Here is a 26,815-nt window from a genome sequence, read left to right on the forward strand (position 1 = left end):
TTCTCTGGAGACTGTAAAAAATTGATGTCCCTTTGTTGAAAAAATAAAACTCCCCAAATAAAACCAACTGAATGGCCTGTGTAGTGTTTTGAAGCTCTGCCCTATTTAGGATTTGGAAGGTTCCTAAAGGAATCGTATCCTGTAGCTGAGTATTGACCTGAAAACTTTCTCATTTAGCAGAACCATTTTTCAAAATGTAAGAAAATGGGAATCAATCTCTCGCAGTTCTTGTATTTTTAATTTTGTAATGAAAGGGCTAAAACATTTTAGTAGTTAAGAAATTATTTATATATATTATATATATATATATATATGTATATTATTTTCTGTGGAATGTTTGAAGGACTAGCCCTTACCTTCTATTCTTTCCCAGGCAGAAAATAAATAATGCAAATAATGTGGCATGAATTGCATCAGTCTGCATGTCTTTATGGCAGCCTTTTTCTTTTTTAATTAATTAATTCAGGACTTGAGAGCAATATCAGAGAACTTCTTGGTATTTTTTTCCTAGCAAGAAGTGGGTCAGAGACCACTGATTTTATAACTGTTTAGATAAAATAAGCAGAAGTATCCCTCTGTGAGAGCTAATAATGTACACGCTCAGTATATATACTTGTGTCTATATACCCATGTAAAACATTGCCTATTTTCAAGTACATTCAAGTACTCCCTATGTTTTACACGGGAAGTGTATGGTCTAGTCAGAGCAATAATTATTTTCAAATTAGTTCCCACTTGCTCAGACTTAGTTTATTGCAGCTTTATGTAGCTGTTGTCATCCAGTAATTCGGTTGCTTATCCTCCAGATAAGGAGGAGCAGGAGTTTGTATCGTGAAGCAGATGGATCATTTCAAAAATTGAATAAGCTGCCATTTCTGTTATTTGGGTGAAGTCATTTTTAGGCATTTTAATCTGCTTAGTGAGGGAAACCCATCCAAAGTAATGCAGTTTACTTGTTTTCAAGACATCTAGACTTCAGTGTTGACACCAAAATTGATTGAAATCTATTATTTTTATCTCTTTTTATAAAGCTGCTTCATCTTAATCATAAAGCCATGATTCCACTACTGACTGGATTAATAAAGGCAGCCTGTGGAGCTTTTATTTTTTTTTTTTCTCCCTAAATTTTTATTTAAAACACATGGGTGTTGGACTGGCTGGCTGAAATGCAATTTTCATGGTGTTTGTTTTCTGATATGTCATTTTTGAGTAATTTTATCAAATTATTTTAATAGAGAAAACATGGTTTTGTGTTCCCTTTGTCTAATACATCATTGGAGTGTGCATTTGATATTACTACACATGTAAAAGAAATACATGTGTGCAAATCAAAATTGGAGTTACTTAAGCTGCTTAAGGCTCAGCCAGGGGAAATTTATGTCATTTATTTGAGATGATGCCTTTATTACATGTGCCTGTTCCCCTACTAGAAAGGAGGAGTGGGCTCTAGCCGACTAGAGCAATTTAAGCTCTGACTTCACGCTGCTGGGGAAAGGATAGATTAATCTCACCAGGATTTTCACTTTTCCACAGAACGTTTGGTGTCTCTACAGTGCAGTAAGCCAGACGTCTACTGAGTATTGGTAAAATGCTGGAAAGAAGCACGTGATGCAGTATGAAAGCGCTTGTACATCAAAAGTACTTACATTTTTTGTACATTTTTGTACATCAAAAGTCTGATTCTCTTCTTACCCTTGTCATCGAGTTGCTTTGTCATTTTGGACAGACACTTTATTTGTCTTTTATTACTGCTTTGTTATAAGTAAAATGAAGATTGTGATACCTTTTCAATTGATTATTTTTTCAATTTTCAATTGATTGTTTTGATTCAATTTGATTGTTTTGAATTCTCTGTTATTTCTGTAGTAATAATTTTTCATGGAGTTCAGGAGCTCTCTTTCTGAACAGTAAATGAAACAAGAAAAAGTATGGAAGCATACTTGAAAATTCAAATGTCTTTTTTTTTTTTTCTTTCATTCTTTCCTTAAGGTTTCATCAGTTGAAGGAGTCGTAACATGTATCGTGTGAAGCATGACAAAAAGCTGGACTAATTAAAAGCTTTCCTGCTTCAGGAGAAAACTCCAAAATGTATAGACCAGGGGAGACGGTCAAACGGCGACTCAACATGCATGCTGCTCCTCGGATAAGAAGCGTGGAAGTCGCAAGAGGAAGAGCTGGCTATGGATTTACCCTCTCCGGACAAGCTCCTTGTATTCTTAGTTGTGTTATGAAAGGGAGCCCTGCAGATTACGTTGGACTTAAAGCAGGAGATCAAATTTTTGCAGTTAATGAAATTAATGTGAAAAAAGCTTCTCATGAAGATGTGGTGAAACTTATAGGAAAATGTTCGGGAGTGCTGCACATGGTCATTGCTGAAGGGATTAATCATATAGATTCATGTTCTAGCGATGAAGAAGTTGGATTTTATGATGGAAAGGGCTGGCTGAAACCCAAACCTGACTCTAAAGCTCTAGGTATAAATAGAGCAGAGAAAGTTGTTGAAGAAATGCAGTCTGGTGGCATTTTCAACATGATCTTTGAGAATCCTACTCTTTGTGCTGGTAACTCTGAGACTTTGACACCAAAACAAAGATCGTTTTCAGATTCTGCTGCTATTAAATTTGAAACTGGAAATGAAAGTATGAACAATCCAAACCTCCTGTCCAAGGAAGAAATATCCAAGTTCCTCAATGATGATTCAGTTTTCAGAGTTGGGCTGGAGAGCGCCGAGGACTTTGGGTTAGATGCAAGTATTTTAAATGTTGCCATGATCGTAGGTTACCTAGGTTCAATCGAACTCCCTTCAACAACCTCCAATTTGGAAAACGAGAGTCTGCAGGCTATCCGGGGATGCATGAGACGCCTGCGAGCAGAGCAAAAAATCCACTCGTTAGTGATGATGAAGATTATGCACGACTGTATTCAGCTGTGCAGTGACAAATCGGGAGTAGTGGCGGAATACCCTGCGGAGAAGCTGGCCTTCAGCGCCGTTTGTCCCGATGACCGGAGGTTCTTCGGCCTGGTGACGATGCAGACAAACGACGACGTGAGCTTGGCTCAGGAAGAAGAAGGGGTTCTGAGGACATCTTGCCACGTGTTTATGGTGGATCCGGAATTATTTCATCATAAAATCCACCAGGGCATAGCGAGACGTTTTGGACTGGAGTGTACAGCGGATCCAGACACAAACGGCTGCCTGGAATTTCCGACGTCATCTCTACCTGTTCTTCAGTTCATTTCTGTCCTGTATAGGGATATGGGGGAGCTGATCGAGGGAATGCGTGCGAGGGCTTTCCTTGATGGCGACCCAGATGCTCATCAGAATAACAGTACAAGCAGTAACAGTGACAGTGGAATTGGAAATTTTAATCAAGAGGAGAAGAATAACAGAGTTCTGGTGGTCGATTTAGGGAGCAATCCAAGTAAACATATTCCTAACAGTATACGGGAAAATCCAGTAGGAAGGGGACAAAGTCAGTGTGTCTCCCATTGGAATGACTTCTGCCATGAACAAGAAGGAAACATTCCTTTAGAAGTAATTCAGAGTGATAAATCCCAAAACTTAAGCAAACACCTAAGTCCTTCTGCTCGTATTGAAGTTCCTCTGGTTTCTGCCCGAAATTCAGTGCCCCCATCTAAGAAAAGCGCTGCAGGAATGGGCAACCAGAGGTGGCTGCCTGTGCACGTGCTGCAGGAATGGCAGCAGGGCGCCGCGAGCGACCAGGAGTCCTACACGGATTCCACGGACGGCTGGTCCAGCGTCAACTGCGGAACTCTCCCCCCGCCCATGAGCAAGATTCCAGCTGACAGATACAGAGTCGATGGCGCTTTTGGCCAGCCACAGTTAAAATCTCACAAAAATGAGTGGTCCAAGAAGATGTTTTGCATGCAAAATAAGTTTGGCCCTCAGCACATTATTAGGAAGTCTAAAGAAGATAAAAAGGTAAGGATATGTTGAGCTTCCTTATTTAAAAACAAGCAAACAACCCTCCATGTCCAAGCAAATAGCCTCTGATATTTTTAACCCCATTACAAGCGTAATAAAACTTAAACATCTATGCTGTTATATACAAAATTCAGAGCCCTGGAGCAGGCTGCCCAGGAAGGTTGTGGAGTCTCCTTTTCTGGAGATCTTCCAAACCCGCCTGGATGCTGCCCTGTGCCCTGTGCTCTGGGTGTCCCTGCTGGAGCAGGGGGTTGGACTAGATGATCTCTAGAGGTCACTTCCAACCTCAACCATTCTGTGATCTGTCAAAATTTAGAGAGGGAGAGCAATATGGATCTTTCTCCTTTGCAAGCGCTTTTCTGTATTCCTGTTTAAATCGAGTGCAGCCCTGGAATTGTACTTCTGCTGGAAGTGGTGTCTGTTCGAACTTTCTCATATTTCTTCTCCTCTCTTCATTGTTTCCAAATGCTGCAGTGGTGCTGCAATAAAAGGAGACATGACATTTTAGCAACTTCAGTTCCTTTTGACCTCCAGCAAGGAAAGAATGGAAACAGACTGGAATGGAACTTCAGTCTGGCTCTTTTATTATTTTTTTTTAAGAAGTCTGGCTTGCAAATACTACTATTTTAGTGATACCTATAAATATGCAGTCTAATCATTAGTCAAAATCTTATAAACTTTTAACTTTAATGCAATTATTTTTATGAACATAAATATTCACTCCAGCTAATCTCTCAATAAAAGTAGAGTTGCAGCTGCATCAAAGGAGAGCCATTATTGATGACTAGCTGCGTCTGTTATGGGACTACAGACCTAAATTGCCTTGTCTTTGCCTGCTCTCTGTAGGCTGTTTTGTCTCCTGTCAGGCTTCTATAAACTAAAGCAAGCAGATTAAAAAAAGGCAGGCACTAACTGCCTAACAAAATTAGATACTTTCCTTTTGCTACGTACACTTTGTCCTCATGAAGGCCTAAACTCGTGGGAGGCTGTTGTTGGTACCTGGGGTTCAAGTCATTGGTCTTGTACTAGGAGACTTGTTGGTGAAGAATTATATTTAAAATATTTCCTTTGAACAGGGAAAGACAGAGTCTTTTTCTCCACATTAGTCTTCAGTAAGAACTACTGGAATCAGGAAATACTGCTTACAAAATTGATTCAAGTTACCATCATGCTACCTTATTTTTGAAAAAAAAAAAAAAGTTTTTTTCACCTTAAATATCTAACTGCTGCTCATTGAGGAAGAAAGGGTACAAGGACCTATATGAAAGAGTTGACAGTAGATATTAGTTATTTGAAACTGCTACAGACAAAATCTTTGCATTGTGACACTCAGGCATAGTGATTTTTTGGGAGCAGAATGCAGAATTTTAGAACATCTTGTTTTTGGCATGGAAAGAGAAATTAATTTTTAATGCTTTCCTAAGCATTAAAACAAACAGCTGTCACACACATTCCTTTTTACATGTTGTATGCTGAAAATACTAAAACTATGTAGTATATAAAATACTAGTAATGCATTAATGTATTTTTAATAGAACCTGACAGCTATGGCCAACGCTCTTTTCACCCCCTGAATGTCAAGTGGTCTTAAGTAAAAGGTGATTCTCCTTTCTCAAAACCACAGAAATAGCAAGGATCTGACTAGAAGCATTTAATTTATCAGCAACACCTCCTACCCCAGACTCCTGCTTCGCAGTGCCGTGTCCTGCCCTGATGACTGCATTTGTTCCATAACCCCAACGACCTCTGGAGCCCTCCGTGCCGGCGGGATCCCGTGGCAGAGCCAGGGTAGGGCTCCTGTAACCGCGGATGCATCCTGCGGATGCTGCAGGACTGCAGCTCCTGCTGCAGCTGCAAGGCACGCGGTGCAAACCCCACAGTGTCTGCACAGCGAGGTCCTGTCCAAAAGGTTCTCCCTGGGTGCACTGTGGATACATATATGTATATATTTTTTTTTTCAGATTTAAAACTCAAATTATATTCAAAAGGCTCAAAACATACATTTCATGCAAGTCAAGAGAGCATTAATGGTATTTTCCTAGAATAATTTGCACCTGAAAATTAAACACGTATGTGGGTAAATAGTAAAAACCTACCACCTACCAGGTTACTTAAGTTAGTACATACCAGAATATATGTTCTTGCTCAAAAATTCCTCAATTGCTCTTCCCTTTTATGTCTGTTTACAGAGAAATTTATTAAGTTTTGTTCTCTGATTAATAACAAGTTCATTTGCCAAAAAAAAAAAAAAAAAAAAAGCATTTATAATATTTGTGAAAATCTTGACATCATTTACAAGGATGGGTGGCAAGTGCTGGTCATGATTCAAAGTAACCCATACAGATGAAGTAGTACCGTGTTCTCATTTTAAATCTCTAATGAAAATAGCTCTGGGATGTATGTTATTGATGAGCATACCTCTGTAAGGAAAATCTAGTTTTTGTTTATTAGAGCAATAGTTCACTTAATAGAATGATGGTCTGAAATTCAGACTCTTTCTTGCTTTGTGTGGAGAAAAGAGTTCAAGCTGTCTTGTCCCAAGCATCATTCTGACAGGTTAGAATTTGCGTTCAGGAAAATTCCCCGTCCTCTGCTTACTGTGACCTTTTTCAGTGGAAAGCACTGATGTTACACAGCATGTTCAGGCACATTCTAGTCACAGGAGCTTATATAAAGTGGCCACCTGGGAATCCACTGATATTTATCCAGCCCAGTGCTCAGGCTAATGCTTAATTTGGCATAGCAGTCCTTAAATTGCTTTCTAATTGATTTGTGTGTGTGTATGTGTGTTTTGTGTTAGTACTGTTGGTAATACATCCTGTAAGTGGGATGGTGCAGAAGGGAGAGGAGGGTTCCAGAGCTGCAGAGGGGCTCTGCCCACCCACACTGCTGTCTGCCTTTGAGCCCCCCTTACCTTCCAGCTCCAGGCAGGCCAGGGAAAGCCCTCATGTACCTGGATGCAGTTCTGATCCAGCAGCCACACTGTGGTGACCATGGCAGGTAGCACAGGAGGGCACTGCTAACGGCCCCTCAGCACCTCCCTGGTTTTATAGCTGCACCTGCAAAACGTTTGGGAATTGTGCAGAACACAGGGGTCCGTGTGACAGAATCCCAAGGAGCGTAACTGGTGCAGGCTGCACTTCCAGGCTGTGCTGTGGGTGCTGTGGGTGCTGTGGGTGCTGTGGGCAGGAGCGCAGGGAGTTGTAGCCCGCAGGCAGGCAAGCAATTTTTCTGAACTCTGTTCCCTTTAGGATATGAGGTTTTGAGAGTTTCCAAATTAGAATTGTGGGAAATTAAAAAGAAAAAGGAACTTTTTGTAATTTTTTTTAATTTGATATAATTTACAGTGGTACAAAACACTTAAAGTTCTAAGCAAAAATTGTGGAAAGATAAAATCACCTAATTTGATTAAATATTACTGAGTAGCATGAGGTTTTTCTGTTTCACTTGCAAAGACTTCATCCTTTAGCTATTGAGAATTGTCAGTTTATCAGAGAAATTTTAGTTCAATTCTGACTGAGATTTATAGGTTGGTATCTCTAACTGCTCTTAAATTATTTCCTGCACTGAAGTTCATATTCCCTGTGTGTCTTAAGAGTTTCATTTGAACAGATTTCTGTTGAAGAATCTTAGGAGACTTTGTTGGAGACTCTCCTTAGTTCTTGTAAACTCTTAGATTTCTCTGGAAGACTTAGAAAGACTTTCTAAGACTTTCTTTTCTCAAGAAAGACTTTAGACTCGTCTAAAACTAATCTTGCGAGTCCTGATGATGTTACTGAGATTCACTGAAAATAAGGATTGTGTCACGGAGTTTTGAGTTTCAGCAGGACACAGTTTCTTGCAGTGAAAAGCTTCTGGATGGTACAGGCTGCTCCTGGGTGGGCAGGGACCTGCGGTCTAGGGGTGTCTGAGCCTTGTGAATGGAGGATCTGGCTGTGGCTCCGCTGGGAATGGGATATTTGCTGCTCCTTTGTTCTCCCGAGCTTGCTTTGTTTTTCCTTCTGTGTTTCCTTCTGCTTTGCTGTTGTCTAGGCATTTCCACTTTCTTCAGCCACTCACCTACTCACCTCCCTTGGCATAATTTGGAGCTGTGCAAAAGAAAAGCACTGTAAGAAATCTGAAAACATCGGGGGATATTAGGATTGGCAAGGGATTTGAGGAATTGCTGAACAGGGAAGCATTCCTTTCCCTCTGGACTAAATTAATCTAATGCATTTGATTTTGCTCAACCCTCACTCTCTGTTTTCAAGTTAGGGCCTGGCCAAAAAAATGTCCGACTGTTACTGTTTTAAATTAAGTTTTACTGGGAAAATACTCCTTTTTTCACTGGAAAGCCTCATAACAGTCAGTTTCGATTTTCAGTTTTCTGTCCATGAGGACAGAAGCTTAGGCATTGATCTCCCACTTTTTTAATTTTATTTTTTAAGTAGAAAGTCCATTTTAAAGTTGTAGAAGCAAGTATAACATTTAAGATCACACGTTTTACAAGCAGAACTTCATAACTTTATATTTTTCTATCAAGACTGTTTCATATGGATATGACAGATCCATTAAAAATAATTTATAAAATATATATTTTGGGAGTATTGATTTTTAGTACATTTTCTCATGATTGTGAGCTTGTAAATGGATGCTATTTCTAAATCTTAGAGGAAGAAAAAAAAGGATAAAATCACTGTCTGGGGCTCCCATTTTCTGAGATATGTATTTTCTTCACTTTACACATTTTAAGTGAGTATTCTCAGACCTGTGCTGCTTCAGGACTTTGGTTCCCTGGTTAGTATAATTTGTAAGAGAAAAGGGCCATTTTTAAAAACTAAAAAACTACTCAGCTGCTTTATAACCATTGTGATTTAAGCCACTGTTTTTACTATTGCAAAAACTTGTGAAAACACAGAAAATAGATGAGCAATACAGTGGACATTTGCTTGATAATGTTTTCTGGATTAGCAGTTTTATTACTATTTTGGTCATAAGCTTAAATATAACTATTTTAGAGTTGATCTTTGTCTTAAAGGAGGTAGACCATAACTGCAATCCCAAACACCAAGTGAGAGCTGGGGATAGTGCTAATGTGAATTAATCTTAAGCGGGTATTTATATCAAGTAGATTCTATGGTACATTCTGTTAAGTGGAAATGAGAAGTTAATAAAAGTTTAGTATTTTCATGCAGTTTTTCCATATGTACTGTAGTCTTCTAGAATAGCGATTTTAAAAATGCACGACTCTAGGATCTCTTAGAAATGTTAAAAGCTAGAGGGATGCTAGGTGCTTTATTCTGAAAACAAAATTAGACAACATCTTGAGAATATAAGTCCTTAGAGCAAAGCAGACTCAGTGCTCTCATTTCAAGTTTACTTGCTTAGATTTCAGATTTTTTTGTCATGTCTGACGTTTAATGTTTTGTGGAACATGGAGGAGATTCCAGTTAACCATTTAAAATAATGCCAATAAAAGGACAAGCAGACACCTAAGGATTTCTGAGTTAGTTTTGAGTTGTGAGGGCAGAGGAACAGGCAGCATCCTGAGATATACTGAGGAAATGATGTGGAGAGATTAGCACAGCGTGATTTGAGAAATTAATCAAACACTTGTATTTTAAGTTATTAAATTGATAAGTTTGATACTAACTATTGTAAGATTACTTTCTGGGTTAAAAATTTCCCCCTAGCCAAAAAAGTGAGCCTGTCCTGTTATATATATTACAAAATCTTGTTTGTTATGAGGCCTCTGGCTTCAGGGCTTTAGTCTCTACTTTACGTGGCCTTGGCTGACCCGTCACTTAGTGGCAGGGTGAACAGGACCCCAGTTGTAAGAAACGGCCGCATTATTGACCGAGTCAACACTAGTTGTGCCTCTTTTAGACTACCATGTTTTGTGATCTGTTTTGTACACTTACCAGCTGAACCTTGAAGAGAAAATATTTGCCCTGAGACTTCTATGAGAATATCTTTTCCATGACCTCACTAGGATGATGTTAGAAACTTTTATTTATTTTCCAGTTTGAGTTGTGGTCAGGGCCACCTTCTGCATGTTTCTTCTAGAGTGTCCATAAGGTTGTGGCTTTTTTCCTTCTATTCCTCTTGTTTATATGTAGAAATTGTGTTCTTCCAGCTTTCATTTCGTTGGATGGAAGAGCTTAGTTTCTGTCTTTCAGAACGTGAAGTTTTCATTCTGGTAATTTTAGCAGCCCTTTTCTGAAACTATAGTAAGTTAATGTTTGTCTTGGCGATGAGTGAATAAAATTTTATGCTGATGTCCTAGTCAGGATTTTCTGTAACTATATACGCTTTCCTTTATCTGCTGTGAATTCTTCATAAAATACTTTGTAATATATAATTTACTTGTTTCGTAGCCATATAATGTTGATGGTTAACATTCATTTAGTAGTCAACAAATAAGAGCCTCCATTTGTGTCTAATGAGATGTCCAATAATGAGGTGGATTTTGGGCAGTGGCCAGGAGCACCTGCTCCTGCTGTGCACGGGAGGCGGCAGGCGCTTTTGAGGGCATTTCCTTCTCATTTTCAGCATGTCTGGCTGGGGGAGACTCCATCTGTGGCATCGTATTTAGTAACCTGAATAAGCCTCTATTTCAGAATTTGTTGTTTCTTCAACTCGCTTGGTTTTTGGCATCATATGACAAATTCCACAATTTAGGAGAGCTGAAAGAAATCAGTGCATAATTGTATTCTATATACATTTTCATTGCCTACCTGCTAATATTTTTCATAAGAAGTATTGAATGTCTCATACCCTATTAATTTTCTCCAACTCGTTGGATTTTGTTTTAAACCTGAGCTACCAATCAGTTACCCTCCAAGCTATATTCCAGGTTATTTTCCCAATCTTAGTTCTACTATATTATTTTTGAGGTGTGTTGACTAAAACTACAAGCAGTTTTGAAAATGTGTGAGGAGACCATGCCTTCCTTTCCTGCTTTCTTTCCTATTCCTTTCCTGATGTTACTTGCTTCATATGTGTTTCTGCCTAAGAACATAAAGTTTTTGACTGTATGAATGTTGGAACGTTAGACTGTTGGAATGTTGGAATGTTCCTAAGTAATACTAGTGTGTTCAGAGACTGTTGTTACTTATGTATGCTTGTAATTTTCTGCATGTTTCCCTTAGTATACTCAAGGTCTTCTCCTCTGTAATATCCAGCTAATAGCCTTCCAGCTCGTACAAGAAACAATCTAATTATTTTGAGAAAATGGTCTTATTATTATTCCATCTGCATTAATATCATCAACAATTAAATTTTGTGAAGAGGGACTAGGATAACGCTGAAATTCGGATGCTTCGATTGCTCTGTGCCTACTATCCTGTCTACAGAAGACAACTAATAGCTTTAATTCACCTGCAAAGCTGGTGCAGCAGGACAGCTTCTTTTCTATATTTTGCCAAGTGTGTAGGCATGTGCAAGAAACTTGCATGAAGCTCATTAACCTTCCCCAGCTAACGCGGCCCTGAGGTCACCTCCGTCCACGAAGATGGCAGTGGTGCAGGGTGGCCCAAAGCTGCTCCTGAATTAGGCTTCTTCACCCCGTAGCATGTGGGATAATAGCAGCCCTTGATTCCAACACGTCTAAATCGACCCCAGGACTCGCTGCCTCTGTTCCTAGTGTGGTTTAGCAAATCAGACCGCATCAGTCTCTTCCTTTTTCACTCCCAGGTTCTTTCCTGCCCTCACTTTCAGAACATGATCGTTTCTAACCAAACAAACCCTGTTTTTTAAATGCATCTTCTGCTTGAGCCCCTTTGTTTCTTGTTTTACATATTTCTGCACTTGTGCACTAGCAGTTTTTGCATACAGGGAGTGTGATGCTTGCAGATGGGAAGGAAGATTAATAAAAAGAGGTCACATCTTCCTTTGCACTGCTATAGTGAAGAGGCCCTCGACTACCAGGACCCATGTTCAGGAGAAGAGGCCCTTTGGGAGGAGAGGACAGCAAGGCAAGCTGGAGTACAGAAAGATTAAGTGGCCCAAAGCAGTGTTTGAGAGTAATATTGAAGAGGGTACAACATTTATATGAATTTTGCATCATCCCAGAGTACCTTCTGTATGACTTGGGAGGTTTTGCACTGGCTATAGAGGGATTTGCTGTGGCATCCACATTTCTCATCCCTTCTCAGAAGGGAATGAAGGAGCTCTCCCTGGAGTCTTAAAGTGCATTTTTTGCAAAGAGGAACTGATTCTCAAAACTTACCCTTCTGCTGTTTTCTGTCTGAGATAAAATTTGGCAGGTTTTGAATACCCACAGAAGTTTCGAATTATATGATCTCCGTGCAACTGTGTGTTAAAATGCTTAGTGTGCACTTTCCCGTACAAATGCAAAGAGTGAAACCTGAAAGCAGAAGTTTTTTTTTTTTTTTTTTTTTTTTAAAGCTTCAAGAGCTGGAAATAGAAGCTGGACAAATTCAAATTAGATGGTTTTATAGTGAGTGTAATTGAGCTTTGTGACACAGAAGGAATGTAATAAATTCAGTTCTGTTTCCTAATTTGAGGCCTTTTAAAAGGAATCATTCCTTTTTTTTGTGTGTGTGTGTGTATGATAAAGCCTGTGAATAAAGGCATCTTCTTTATGGTATATGCTTTTTAGTGGCATTTTATATGCATTTAAGTGGCATTTATATGCCTCTTAGTGGCAGTTGATCAAAAATCACTCCTGAGGTTGACAGTTGCACGGATGCTCATGAACCTTTAGTAAGGGCACGACTCCTGAGCCAGGATGGTGACGGTCATGGAATGGTGACGGTCACTGGATGGTGATAAGAGTTTCACTTGCAAGGGTCCTTGCCCCAAGCTGCCTTGGATGAAACTCCCAAACTGGTTTTCTGGTGAAATCTTATAATCCAGTAGCAACTGGTCCTGTAGGACCATCCTGGCATGCGCGTTGTCTTCTCATATTGGTTATCTTAACCTGTGTTTATATTCTTAAGAGGTGGTGATTATCTTGTATAGCCCAGCAGAAACAGAAAATAATTTCTATCCAAAGTATTATGTAGCACTGGCTGTACTTATATTTTAGAGCTCTTGGAAGTTGATTCATGTCATGTAATTACTTTCTTATGCTTTTTTTCCTCGAACATATTTTTCACTCTGTGCATATGAAACTTGTAAGATTAAATTTCATTTTGAAACAATGTAGAAAGTGCTGCATCCTTATGTGAATGTGATCTGGCTTGTTAGAGTAGCAGCTTTTAAACTTTATTGATTAGCTCCCCTTCTCTTTCTTACAATTTACGTGACTCCCCTCTTCTCCCTTGTAAATTCCTGTACCTCACACCATCCAAATGCTCCGTTGCACAACATGCAGCTCCCCTTCAGTTTCCCTTCCAGGTAACAAATATGTTGTCAAATGTGCTGTCCATAAAAAGATGAAACTTCTGAGATCTTGTAAAGCTGCCCTTAGCCTCGCCTAGTTTATCTTTCTCATTTTTTTTCTCTTCTTGAAATCTTGACATCAACTCCTCATATTTTGTTGTTGTATAGTATCCTTGCACCCCAAGTAAACATCTCCTGCCCCCTTGGCCTCTTGTACCCCAAAGACCACCAGAGTGGTTCTGCTTTCCACATTGCCACCTCTTTTTCTGCTCCTCCTAGCTTGAAATCAGAGGAGAGAAATCTCACTTTATTAGTTATATCCAGATATTTGGAAGAGGCTACATAAATTATATAACTTTAGAGAGAGATTAATAATACATGGTATGAAATGTAAATTTTAAGTTATGCATACCAGTTGTTAAAGAGTTTTATGATGAGCACATTTCCTGGAATACGAAAGTGTGTGATGCAGCTCATTCTCTAGCTGGGGATTTCTTTAAGCTACTGGAAGATGTTTTCTAAAGGTATTGGGTTTCTTTTGGTTCTGAATAATTGATATGGTTTCACCAGGCTGCCTCCCTGCCCTGGAGCCCCAGGTGGGAGTATCACGTTGAGCGTCATCGTTTCACATTGCCGTTCTTTGGCGGTGCCAACTTAAGGACTTGTTGCTCTCAGCGCAGAGCAGGCAGAGTGGTTCTTCACTTGGGTCGACATGAGTGTCCATGTTGTGAACAGGATTATTTCTTGTTGTCAACAGGATTATTTCTTGTTGCCAACAGGATTATTTCAGTGCTTTCAGCTGCTGTGGCTTCCACAAGCCCTAGGGCTAGTGGGCATGAGGGGGCAGCCTGCTACGATGGTCACAGGGAAAAATTTTCCTGTGGTCACTGACAGTGACAGGTCATTTTAAGTGAATATTTTTTCACTTACCTGTTAGCTTAAGGAAAAGGTGTAACTTTGTAAAACAATTAAAAAATATGCAGACCCATTCATTGAAATACTTTTCTCATACAGTTATACGTTTACTCTCTGTTTCCCCATGTTAGTTTATAGTTTTTATTTTGTTAGTAGAAGGTGGAATGGATTTTTAGAGCATCGGCAGGGCAATCCCTTTATTTTAATACATTTGTTCTTTTCCTTCTCTGTCTGCCAAATTGGAACAGGATAAAGGCTTTCAGATATTTTTTGTTTTGAACTTTTAACCATGATATGTAGTAGTAGGAGGAGTGCAAGTATATATATGGTAAAGTATAGATTGCTTTAGTGCTATTTTTTTTCACCTGCCAACTGGTTTTCACCCACTTCTGTGCTTTTCTTTTTGGTTTCCTAAAATACTTTCAGTGAATGGTCAGCAGAACTTTAGCTTTTCTATTGTTCCATGCAAGGGTTTCAGAAATTAATGTTTCTTAGATTTCTCTTGCATACTATTTTTCAACTTGTTTTATTGATTCAGGAACAGTGTTTCAGGAAGGAAATCTTGAAGACATGGTAGCAAATAGTTTTAGGGTTTATAGGGCATCTATACTAAGCAAACCAAACCACCTCAGTGTTCGCCTAGCAAATTCTGGTGCTTTAGATGGGCAGCTAACTGTCAAAGCAGTGTTTTGTAGGCCACATAGTATATTCCTTTGCAATTTTATAGCTTCATTTAGTGAGTTTTTAAATGCTATTTAATAGTGTAATAAAGACAGAACTGTCGCATCTTCTTTATGGCCAACAGACTGCAAACTTTATGGAAGTGTCAGTCATTGCTCTGGCAATCTCTCCCTGCTCAACCACTGTGGATTTCTCCATCCATGCTGATTAATTCATTCTCGTTGCAAAATCTGTTCTCTTTTCAAGTTATGGATGCTTTTTTCTTCCAGCTCTTCAAAGTCTTAGGAAAACCTTTTGCCAAAATGTCGTTGCTATTTGCTTTCTGTACACTGTTCATTAAATTTTGGTGCACACAAAATTACTTTAATTCATCTCCAGAAGGAGATCAATCTTCGTAGTCTAAATGCCTGGAAAGAAGTCAAGGAAGGATGAAAAGGGAGACTTCTCAGCAGCAGCAGGAAATTAACTACTTCATGAGTCTTTTTAGTAAATTTGCAGATTATTAATTTGATCCTTTAAAGAGAAGGAGATTTCTGTCCCTTGAAAATGTTTTCCTAATTGGAATTATTATCCAAAATGAATGAGTTAGTTCAGTTTATTTTTATATATTTTGTAATTGCTTCTTAAGCACTGCTTTATTCTCTGAGTCAGTTTTTGCTTTAATCTCTATATTTCATTCAATGCTCAATAGTGATTATTTTTGTATGAGATGCCAAAAAGTGTACAGAAAAACATTGTTTTGGCATGACTTTGTCTTTTCTACTACTAGACAGTTTTCACTTGTCTTTTCTCTGGTCTTGCCATTTTTCTTAATTATTTCTCTGACCACAAATAATGAAGCCTCTTTTAAAATGGGGCTTCAGCTGATCAATTATTTTCCCTAGAATCTGATTCTTGATAGAATTAAGTAGATTTGCCTTCAGGTAGTTTGTTCTTTTTCCTCCAATTCATAATGTTACTATTTCTAAAATTTTTTGTGCATATCCTGTACACACATAGTTGTATGTATCTATGTACACAGTTGTGTGTCTTCAATTTCAGAATATTTCAGAATATTTAAGGTTGGAAGGGACCTCTACAGATCATCTAGTCCAACCTTCCTGCTCAAGCAGGCACACCTAGAGCATGTGGCACAGGGTGGCATCCAGGCGGGTTTTGAAGACCTCCAGAGAAGGAGACTCCACAACCTCCCTGGGCAGCCTGTTCCACTGCTCTGTCACCCTAACAGTAAAGAAGTTGCTCCTCACCTGGAGACGGAACTTCTTATGCTTCAGTTTGTGGCCATTACCCCTCGTCCTATCGCTGGCCACCAGTGAGAACAGCCTGTCCCCTTCCTCCCTGCATTCTCCCTTCCTGAACTTATACATATTAATCATATCCCCTCTGAGCCTTCTCTTCTCCAGAGAAAAAAGGCCCAGCTCACTCAGCCTCTCTTCATACGAGAGATGTTCCATTCCCTTAATCATCCTGGTTGCCCTTCTCTGGACCCTCTCCAGAAGCTCCACGTCCCTCCTATACTGGGGTGCCCAGAACTGCACACAGTACTCCAGGTGCGGCCTCACCAGAGCTGAGGAGAGGGGCAGAATCACCTCCCTTGACCTGCTGGCAACGCTCCTCCTGATGCAGGCCAGGATCCCATTGGCCTTCTTGGCCACGAGGGCACACTGCTCACTCATGGTTAACTTAGTGTCAACCAGGACTCCCAGGTCCCTCTCCGTGGAGGTGCTTTCCAGCAGGTCCACCCCTAATCTGTACTGATGCCTGGGGTTATTCCTCCCCAGGTGCAGGACCCTGCACTTGTCCTTATTGAACCTCATGAGGTTCCTCTCTGCCCAACTCTCCAGCCTGTCCAGGTCCCTCTGGATGGCAGCACAGCCCTCCGGAGTGTTGGCCACTCCACCCAGCTTGGTGTCATCCACAAACTTGCTCAGGGTGCATTCCGTGCCCTCGTCCAGGTCATTGATAAACAAGTTGAACAGCACTGGGCCCAGTACTGACCCCTGGGGGACACCACTGGCCACAGGCCTCCAGCTGGACTCGGCCCCATTTATGACCACCCTCTGAGCTCTGCCATCCAGCCAGCCCTCGATCCACCGCACCGTGCACTCGTCTAGTCCAATGTCCCGGAGCTTCCGTATGAGGATGTTATGGGAGACAGTGTCAAAAGCCTTGCTGAAGTCAAGGTAGACAACATCCACGGCTCTCCCCTCGTCCAGCCAGCCTGTCACCCCATCATAGAAGGCTATGAGGTTCGTCAGACATGACTTCCCCTTGGTGAATTCATGCTGACTGCTCCTCAGCAGCTTCTTCTCCGCCATGTGCCCGGAGATTCTCTCTAGGATGAACCGCTCCATCACCTTTCCAGGGACAGAGGTGAGGCTGACCGGCCTGTAATTGCCCGGCTCCTCCCTCTTGCCCTTTTTGAAGACTGGAGTGACGTTGGGTCTCTTCCAGTCCTCGGGCACCTCCCCTGCTCTCCAGGACCTCTCAAGGATGATGGAGAGAGGCTGAGCAATAACCTCGGCCAGTTCCCTCAGCACTCTTGGGTGCATCCCATCTGGGCCCATAGATTTTTGAGTGTCCAATTTGCCTAAGTGATCCCTAACCCAATCCTTCTCAACCCGTGGAAGGTCTTCTTCTAGCCCATTTACATCTCTTCCCTTTGTGCCCTGCAGTTCATGGGGGGTTGCCTTAGCAGTAAAGACAGAGGCAAAGAAGGCATTTAGTAACTCTGCCTTCTCGGCATCCTCCGTCACCAATCTCTCAGAATATGTCAGTCTGCGCTATTTAAAGCTGTACTGGGCAGATGTTTATGTTGTTTCTGTGCTAAGTTGGCAAGAAAAGTGAAAATGTATTCATTACCAAAGGAGATGCAACTGGTTGTGGTATTTTTTTCTTATTTTATGGAAGATAAATACCTCTGAAGGATGCATCTTGTTTGGGGGAAATACTTGAAAGACCCTTAAGTGATTCCATGCTGTGCCATTGCTTCCTTAGCTGCTTTCAAAACACCAGTCCTGCTCTCAGTAGTGATGCCCTTGATTGCAGTAGCCTTACAAGGTGCTGTGTTGTTCTGAGTTGGAATGCTTGTCGCTAAAATACACATTAAATACTAAACCTTCCAAAGCTGGTATTGATGTGAGACCTGAAGGGTGGACCCCTTTCCTCCTGTTGGTGTAACAGGAACATACTCATATAGGAGGAGGTAGCATTTTGATGTGCTACATAATAATAGTAATGGATTCTGCTGAATTTGGTGAGAGATTATTGTGGAATTGGCTGCTGGACAAAGGGGATTATTGCCTTAGCTGCACACTGTCATTTCATAGGGGAGACACTATTGTGATTTTAGGATGTAAGTGTAGTGTGAAACACGTGAGTGAGACCTGCTGGGCTCAAGAGATGATTTGAGAAGCTGCTTAGAAATCTGTGAGCTGTATCAGTCCCTGCCCGAAAATTTATGATTAGCGACTTATTTGGCTTCACATTTGTTTGATCGTTTTATCAAAAGCCACTTCAAGGTGTTTATACTGCACTTCTGAATGCCTGGAAAAGCCTCAAAGATCTCCAGAGAGTCTCCAGACCCTGCCCCGTGTGTCCTCTGCCAGCCCCGGGGCTGCGAAGCTGGGAGCCCGGCAGGGACGAGGCTCCAGGCCGCAGGACCAGCCAGCAGCCGTGCCGAGGGGTGTACACCTATACACACCTATACAAACATCTATACCCTACACATATGCACATATGCTGGCCGTACAGCTCACGCCAGGCACACACAGCGCTCATGCAGACAGCGCCAGGAGCCTCAGCCTGTTCCCCTTGCTGGCTGATTAGGAAGAAGGTCCTTGAATGGGAGATACGTATATATACATATGTTTAATGCTTTCAAATGAGCAAGTGATGCCAGAATGCCTCAGAATTAAGACAGCAGCAACTTGCATAAAAGAACTAGCACAATATAATTTAACAATTATTAGAGAGCTGCTATTAAACAATTACAAAAATATTAATAAATAGTTTTATAATCCTTATATATCCCTATATATCCTTACTGTGATAAGGATGCTGAAGTGCAACCGGAGAAAAATTGCTCTGATTTAAGTTCTGCTGTTTTCCAAAGTGAAAAGAACATCTGAAGACATAGGAAGGAGTTTTCCCTACACCGAATGCCTTAGTGAAATGAATCCAAAATTTCAGGCACATGTGATGACAAGTTTTCATATTGTAGCGAGCTGCTCTACATCTGCTTAGCACCAGGCTCTGTCTGTGTGCCCACTCTTAGGTTTAAGTTTATATCTTGCCGTTTGCCATGAATTAGAGCTGTGCATGGTGAGTCACTGCAGCTTAGCTGACATCTGGGGACTTTTTAAGGAGGAAGAATATGCTTATGGGGAAAACAGAGAAACATGAGATTCAATTATTGCAGCCCCAGTTGTAGTCTTGGGACATTAGAGTAGTAGATGTAGTTTCTTTCCTCACAATAAAAATCTAGTTCCTTCCTTTTTGTAACCTGTGATTTTAAAGAATTGTATTTTATATGTGTAAGTCTTTAAAAAAAGAAAAAAGAAGTATGAGCAGGGAAAGTAGGAATTCTAAAAGAATTTGAAAAGAAAAAATTCCAATAGAAACTAGATAATTTCAGGATGATAATTTCCTAGAAAGGACAGGTATCTTGTCCATATCAGTGTTTTCTTACATGGAGCATTTATGCACATTAGCAACATGACAACTGATGCTTGCACAGTAACTTAAGGCTAAATAGTTATGATATGTGGCCTTAGTTTGGAAAACTCATTTGTTTAATGATTTTAATAGCTGGTTTCAAAAGCAGGTGGAAAGTTACCAATTTACATTGAAACCATGCTCCTATTACAAGTTTGCAAGCCCTCTCCTTGGAATTCTGTACTAGCAGAGCAGTCAAGCTGGACAAAAGGAGGATATCTAAAATTCAGACGCTGTCTCTCTGGTAAGAAAGATAATAAATACAAATAAAATAATTGCGTGTTTTCTGTTTTGCTCAGGGTGCAAAATTTGGACATCCACTGGGATTAACTCAGGCTCCTCCCCAACGCTCTTCTGTTCGAAGATCCTTTGGAAGATCCAAGCGATTCAGTATTACCCGTTCCCTGGATGACCTTGAGGTAAGTCCCTGTCTCTTGAAACCTAGAAATAAAACCTGGGGAAGAACTTGGAGTATTCAAAAGTGATGATAAATTAAGGAAGGAAAGGAATAGCTATACTGCAGTAGTTACTAATCTTTGGATGACATTTGCGCAAGGGAAATACACATTTCAGATATTAATCTCTCTTTTTTAGTGCTTCTTTAATAGTTTACTTTGACATTAACAGTGCCCTTTCTTTCCATGGGGAACTTTACTTCATTTTACCTATCACACTTGGGCATGCAAAGCAAATCGATAAAGCTTGAATTAATTCTTGAGGCTAACAAGCAAAGAAATCAGTGCTTATCCTTTTATTTATTTATTTATTTATTTATTTATTTATCTATTTATTTATTTATTTATTGTTCTGCTAATAGTCATTACATTGAGAAGATTTGGGGGTTTTAATTTGTTGATGGTCCTGAATACGAAGTGAGGCCTCTTAAAGTAGCTTTTTAAGGAATATATGTTAATGAATATGGAAAAGTTCCTGTCTTCAAATGCTCATTTTTTTTTTTTCTTCTTATATGTCAGCACTTGGGAAAAGGAAATACAAAATATTCCCAGTGTTGGTTAATTGGTTTGGTGATCTTGAGTCTTTCCGAGTGTAATACTGTAACGTTATTTCACATAAGACATCAGTTGCTTGGGTGTGGATGGCCAAAGCTTACTGATTTTGGTGGAAAAGGCGAATGAAGAGACCATGGAATTTAAAAAGCTGCCTCCCTCTGCCCCAGCTCAGCTCTGGCTGTTTCAGGAAGTTGTTTTTTTAAAGAACTATTATCATATTTTCTCTTCTAGCGTGCTTTCTCCTCAAAACCTGACCTGTAGAGATGTGAAAGCAAATGGAGAAGCTTTTACCTTACCCCTTTATCATGCTTATCTGGAAGAAGCTTGGTGATAGGGGAGAAAGAAAAATCTGTGCAGAGCTCTTGGCGTAGGAACCGTGTACTATGTGTTATAGCACCCTTTGGCAAGGGAGGGAATGCACCACACAGATTCCTCCAAGTGGGAAAGAGGAGAAAAAAAGTGTCTGACAGGGGAGGAGGAAAGAAAGGTGGTCCAGCCTTCCTGTCATGTGAAAATGTAGGAAGGAAAGAGGTTCACTGAGTCGGAGCAAAAGGAGAGGGGTTCTTGGGGAACAGAACATATGGAAGGAGCTCCTGGTGTATTCGGGGAATGCAGGTAGGATTACTTATTTCTCAGATATTCTAAAGGAAATAAAAAGCAAGCATCGTTCATTGCGGTCTATTTCTGTGTTGTGGCCTGAAGCTTGTAAGTGTCTTGCTTTGTTTCATTTCTTTCTTTGTACTCCTGACATCAGGAGTAACCACACTTTTTTTTGTAAGCCTGTAACTTTAGCAGAGCAAAGTTCCTTAGACAGAGACATTTGAGAACTGCCTGGCTAGCCTCTTCTCATTAGGTGGTGGTGATTCCTCTAAATTAAAAAAGTGGCTGGTGTGTGTTATCAGTTTTGACAAAAATTTGGGGCATAATAAGAGAGAACCGACCCTCCAGAATATCTTAGAGCCCTAGTGCTAGTGATTCATGTGTGATTTAGAAAAAACTCAAGGTTCACATCTCATGCTATCAGATTCAGATTTCAGAGATTTACATGAACATCTCGTATTCTGCGGTAGTGTCTTAAACACTGAGATGAGATAGATTTAATTCTGTTTTAGGAGCTGTTCTACATTGCATAAATGTTCATCAAAATATGGACTTGGAATTTACTCTGCATTAATTTCAGAAAGATATCATTGTCAGTGGACTCAAATATCCACATTTTTGGTGTCCCAAACAACATTCAGTAATACACAGAAATTGAGTAAGACCAACAGGAGAGACTGAGAGACTCTCTGCGTTACACAATGACCTAATGGTTGGAGCTGTTATTGTGGACTAGGGAAATTGAAATTTTAAGCCATTGTTTGAATTGGATGAAGTAGAAAAACCTGTATTAAAAACTGTATTTAGATGAATACCATTACACATGTAGCTATTTGATAGTGGACTGTTCTCATAACCTTTTGCTTTTTCACTTCGAACCAACTTTTGTTTTCTCTGCCTTCCTTAGCAGAATGACACCTGCCTTCCATATAGTTCCACCCAGAGAAACACCACCCCAGACAACAATTTCAGACACTTACCAAGTCAAAGTGAAAAATGGTTGAATTGTTTCCATTTTAGCTGGAGCTTTAGCATTCCTGCTGCAGCACTGTTCCCAACCACTGGGAAGCTCAGTGTAGGAGAACACAATGTTGTCACCACATGTTTAGATTATTTCAGGGTATCTATTTAGAGCTGCTGGAAGAGGAAATAACAATACCAGGAAATTCTTGGAGACTCCACCTTTAAAATAATGATCGTGAACGTCTTATATATGGTATTTAGTTGTTTTTGTCTTCTTTCCAATTAGGAGAATGGATAAGGAAATAATCCAAACACTGACTTTAAGATGAATATACTTTCTAAGCTTGTGGATTTGAAGCTTAGAAATCGAGTTCTAACTAAATCTTGTAAACTGAGCAAGATAAGTTGCTCATTTCATGGCCAGGTGCTGGATACCCACCCTGCACCAGCCCAGGGGCTGCAGAAGCTGCTGCTGGGCTGGCAGGGAAAGGCCCAAGGGGCCACGGGCCCTTGGCCACCCTCTGTCCTCCCTGCTGCGCTGGGGGATATAGCGCCTGTTGGGCTGCTCTCTGCCATAAGGTGGCACGATTTCCTTGCGATTGTTTTTAAACTACATTAAACTATACAAGCACAGAACACGCACATAGATTTTGTTTTATAAAATAAGAACAGATAAGAAGTTGCCTCTTCTTTCAGCAGTTATTTTATGGCCGTATATGTATGGAGAGGATTCCTATAAGGTCAGAATGAACTGTAACGATACAGCTGCAACACTTGAGGATTTTCTGTCTTGGCAGAATTTCAACATCATCATATCTAAATCATGATACGACAAAATTATAGAACCATAGAATCCTTAAGGTTGGAAGGGACCTTTAGAGATAATCTAGTCCAACCCCCTTTCACACACAGGGTCACTTAGAATCATCAGGCACATAACCTATTGAGCAAATAAGGGGCAGACTCTTTGAGTATTTTTAAAGAACCATTTACTTTAAAAAATCTTTTTAAAATAAAAGCCTTCAATTATTTCTTCTAACTAAATATCAGAACAAAAGAGAAATCTCTTTCTGCTTTTCTTCTTCATGTCTTGGAAATCTTAAGGCCATATGCTTCATGACAGTGAACATCTGCTGTTTTCCAAATTTCAGTAATATTTTCAAATTGGGAATGTAGTATATATTCCTTTTACACCAGTGTAGGAAATTCTGTGAGATTGTTCTGTTTTAATTATAACCATTATTAATGTGCTAGTGTTAGCTGTTCTAATAGGTAATGCCTGAGGCATCCGCTCTCGTATCTCATCAGTTAGCTGAAAACATAGAACACAGTTAGCTGAAAACATAGAACACATTTCCTCACTAAGCAGGGTTTTATATGTAATGAATGATGTTTCTCTGCTCGATGTTACCTTTGGCATCTGTTACTTTTAGGGCAAAAAAACCCTAAATGCTCATTTCACTTAATAATGAGGTTTTAAGAAGGTATTTCTTTTGTTTGACTAATTTAAAGAATCTTAAATGAAGCTTAAACAGATATATAATAACTTATATTCGACCCAATAGTATATAAGGAAAATCAGGCAAGAAGTGCTAAACCTGCTGCAGAGTTTTCCTACTTCATCAGTTGATCTAATAAAAAAGTATTAATTCTTATAAAACATTCTTCACTAACTTTCTTAGATCATTCTAACCACAACTCCAGCACTATTGCTAAGTTAATCCTGTAATTAAAATCAGAATCCCTCTTGATTTGCAGTTTACTATTGTGAATATAAAAATTAAAAATAATGTGTAATTTGTCTTAAGTTTCACGCATTGTTTAAAGCTACAACAAGTTACTGTAGATGGCTGGCAGGTTCCACCCTTTTACTGCCTTCCAGTACTGCATCTTTTCCCCTGGATTTTGTTCTAATTTATAGCCAGGGTGTAAGTCTCCGATGGACAATTTTGCCCACACTGTTTTCAGGAAGATTTTGTGGAATTAAGCTGCTTTGCATGCTGCAGATCCCCATTTCTGGTATGTAAGAGGTTGTTCTGTATTGTTAACATTTTAAGTTCTTAAAGAAGTCTATGTGCTTTATAGCAGGAGAGTATTCTGGTATTCCGAAGTCTGAATGCTAATAAAACCCAGGCCCTTACATTGGTCTTTGGGAAGTCTTAGGGGTTATGACCAGTCCGTATACTCCCTGTTCCAGCTCTCCCGTTGTTGGAAAGCGCATGGTGCTGCTTGCAGGAGCTGCAGTCGATTCCAAGTGCTCCTTCCTGGCATCTGCCACTAGGTGTCAGCCGGTGAAACGCTGCAAAGCCCGGGAAGGTTTGTGCACAGTGGTTTGACTTGCTGCACTTGCTGAACTGTGAGATCTAGCTTTAATTAGTGTAACTCAGAGCTTGCATTAAATACTGATTTCTTTGCATTGAGTTACTGCTGCATATACGGTTGTGGGGTTCAGCACTGAGGCTTTTAAAGCAGCCAGTGGTTTCTGCCAGGTGTTGCAGTCCTGTTGCTGTTCTGTTCAGGCATTTGACTGTCACAGGTTGCCCATTGCCTGCTGTGCTGCATGGAGGATGGAGCTGTGCTGGTAAATGAAGTGGTGCCAGGACACAGGTATAGGCACTACTGGAATACCATGGTTTCTATTATTATGTTGTTGGAGTTGTCACTTGTGTAGTTAGGAGCTGCAGTATCTTGTGGAGCTATCTAGTTTACACAGACACAGCCAGTTTGTCTGCAGGCTGCCCTCATCTTGCTCTGCGTGATGCATGTGTTGTCTCTTAGGATTTGCTTTGCTGACATCATTCTCAGTATGCCTTAAGGCTTTTCAAGAACATCATTTTTCCATGTTTGGTTGTCCAAACGCTTGGCTGCCCCGCTCTGTTCAGAGTGTCAAAATCATGTCAGAGTTCTCAGGAGGATTTAACTTCAACATGACCTTTTTTCATCCAATACTTTAGCTCCATCCATTGTCATTCCACAGAGCAGGACATCAAGCATGCTGGCGTTACATGATGTGCACACACGTGTGTTCCCCTCGTGCTTTGGTGCCTGAGGAGAGACCAAGAGAAGTGTCTAGAGTAAATCCCATGGGGAATTCGGGCCCCACACGTGTTAAGAGAGCTATAGGCAGAATTCCCTCCCTGAGGAAGCAAGTGGCATGGGTGACCCTGCCACGCAAGTGCTGTCCAAGCTTCTGAGTTCTGGATAAATTGGACATTCTGTCTAGGAACGGAAGCTCTTCCTTCTTGAGGGTCTAATTCATGTGAGGCACTTCCTGGCATTAAGGCAGAATAATAACTTATGGCACTGGGATCTCCTTTCGAAACCTGGAATTAGTTGCTGCTTAGACTGGAGCTTGCTTCAGTTTCTTCCATTCTACTTGTGGATTTAAGTACATTTTTAAGGCCTGCCAGGGAGGTGAGAAGTGAGGTGAGGTTATTCAGGGTTATAGAAGGATAAGGGCAGTGTCTGAAGGTGGGAGCAGGCTGCTTTTATGAGGCTCAAAGCCTGAACAATAAACTGGCAGGTGAAAATATATGTAAATAAGCATAAAGTGGTGCAAATGAGACAAAACAGGCTTAGTTTCATATATAAAATGATCTATGTGTCTCGGAGGTGTTTGCTCTCACAAATGAGACCTTTGAGTTATAAAGGACAATTACATGAAAACATCAGTACAGTAGCAATGAAACAGAAATCATGTGTTTGAGGTGGGACCATTCGAACTATGCAGGATAACCTGATATCCATTACACATTTTTTTTTCTGCTTTTTATTTGATTTTTTTTCTCTTTTTTAAACCCTTGCCTACCTTTGGATTTTTCCTGTGCCATTGTCTGTTCAGTTAGTGTTTTAACTTCTATTAAGTTTTAAGGTCACATTCCCACATACTTTTTACTTGATTGTATATTTAAGTTGCCTTTTCCTTCCCTCCTTTACTTATTTAATTGATCTTTACTTACCATTTTCATTAATTTTGCTTTACTGCTTTTGATCATTGATCTTCCTCCATGGTCTTTTTTACAGTTCCTCTTTGTGCGCAACCCACTTCTGGTTGCAAAATAAGGGCTCGCTGCCTTGTTCCCTCTAATGCCAGTGTAAAGGGGGCTTGTGTATAGGGGCGCCCGGGGAGCATATAGAGCCTGTGCTCCCGCACTCCGAAATAACCTGCTTCCTGAGGGAGTTTGCTGGGGAGAGCTGCAAAGTTGGTGCTCATGTCATGCCAGGGTGGGGATGCGGAACCGGTGACTGTTTGGGGTTTTATTTTTAGTTTCTGTTCCTCCCCTCCTGTTTCTGTTGAGGGCTGAGTCACGCCGCACGCGACGGGCAGCGAGGACTCGTTTGTTCCCCCGTGAGACCTGCTGAATATTAGGGAGTGGATTAGAGCCTCATTGACCGGGCCCCACTGGTGTTTCTAGATACAGCCACGGAACAGCTGCGGCGCGGACGATAGCGCCAGAGGCGGCTCTGGTTTAACACTGTGTTCCATGGTTCACGTGATGGGATTTTGGCTGGAATCCATGGATAAATCCCCATGGATCCGTCTCTCCGACGTTTTTTGTTTGTTTTTAAAGGGGGAGCTACCTGTGGAGCTTCTGCTCCATGGGCATCGTTAGTCCTCAAATCATTAAGTCCTCACAGCATTTCACCTCTTCTTCTG

At 40.5% G+C, this 26,815-nt stretch overlaps 1 protein-coding gene across 1 annotated transcript in view; it reads left to right on the forward strand.

Moving 5' to 3' along the window:
- Window positions 1–1,997: 1,997 nt before the first annotated feature.
- RGS12 (regulator of G protein signaling 12) overlaps window positions 1,998–26,815 on the forward strand; it is a 71,874-nt gene continuing 47,056 nt past the window's right edge. Inside the window, exons 1-2 of the mRNA XM_026034123.1 lie at window positions 1,998–3,943; window positions 19,885–20,004. Of these exons, the coding sequence (XP_025889908.1) occupies window positions 2,087–3,943; window positions 19,885–20,004 (1,977 nt within the window). The 5' untranslated portion in view covers window positions 1,998–2,086. The remainder of the gene's footprint in view (window positions 3,944–19,884; window positions 20,005–26,815) is intronic.

This window comes from Nothoprocta perdicaria, unplaced genomic scaffold, assembly GCF_003342845.1.
Source record: "Nothoprocta perdicaria isolate Ctin4 unplaced genomic scaffold, notPer1 scaffold_14, whole genome shotgun sequence".
Lineage (NCBI taxonomy): Eukaryota > Metazoa > Chordata > Aves > Tinamiformes > Tinamidae > Nothoprocta > Nothoprocta perdicaria.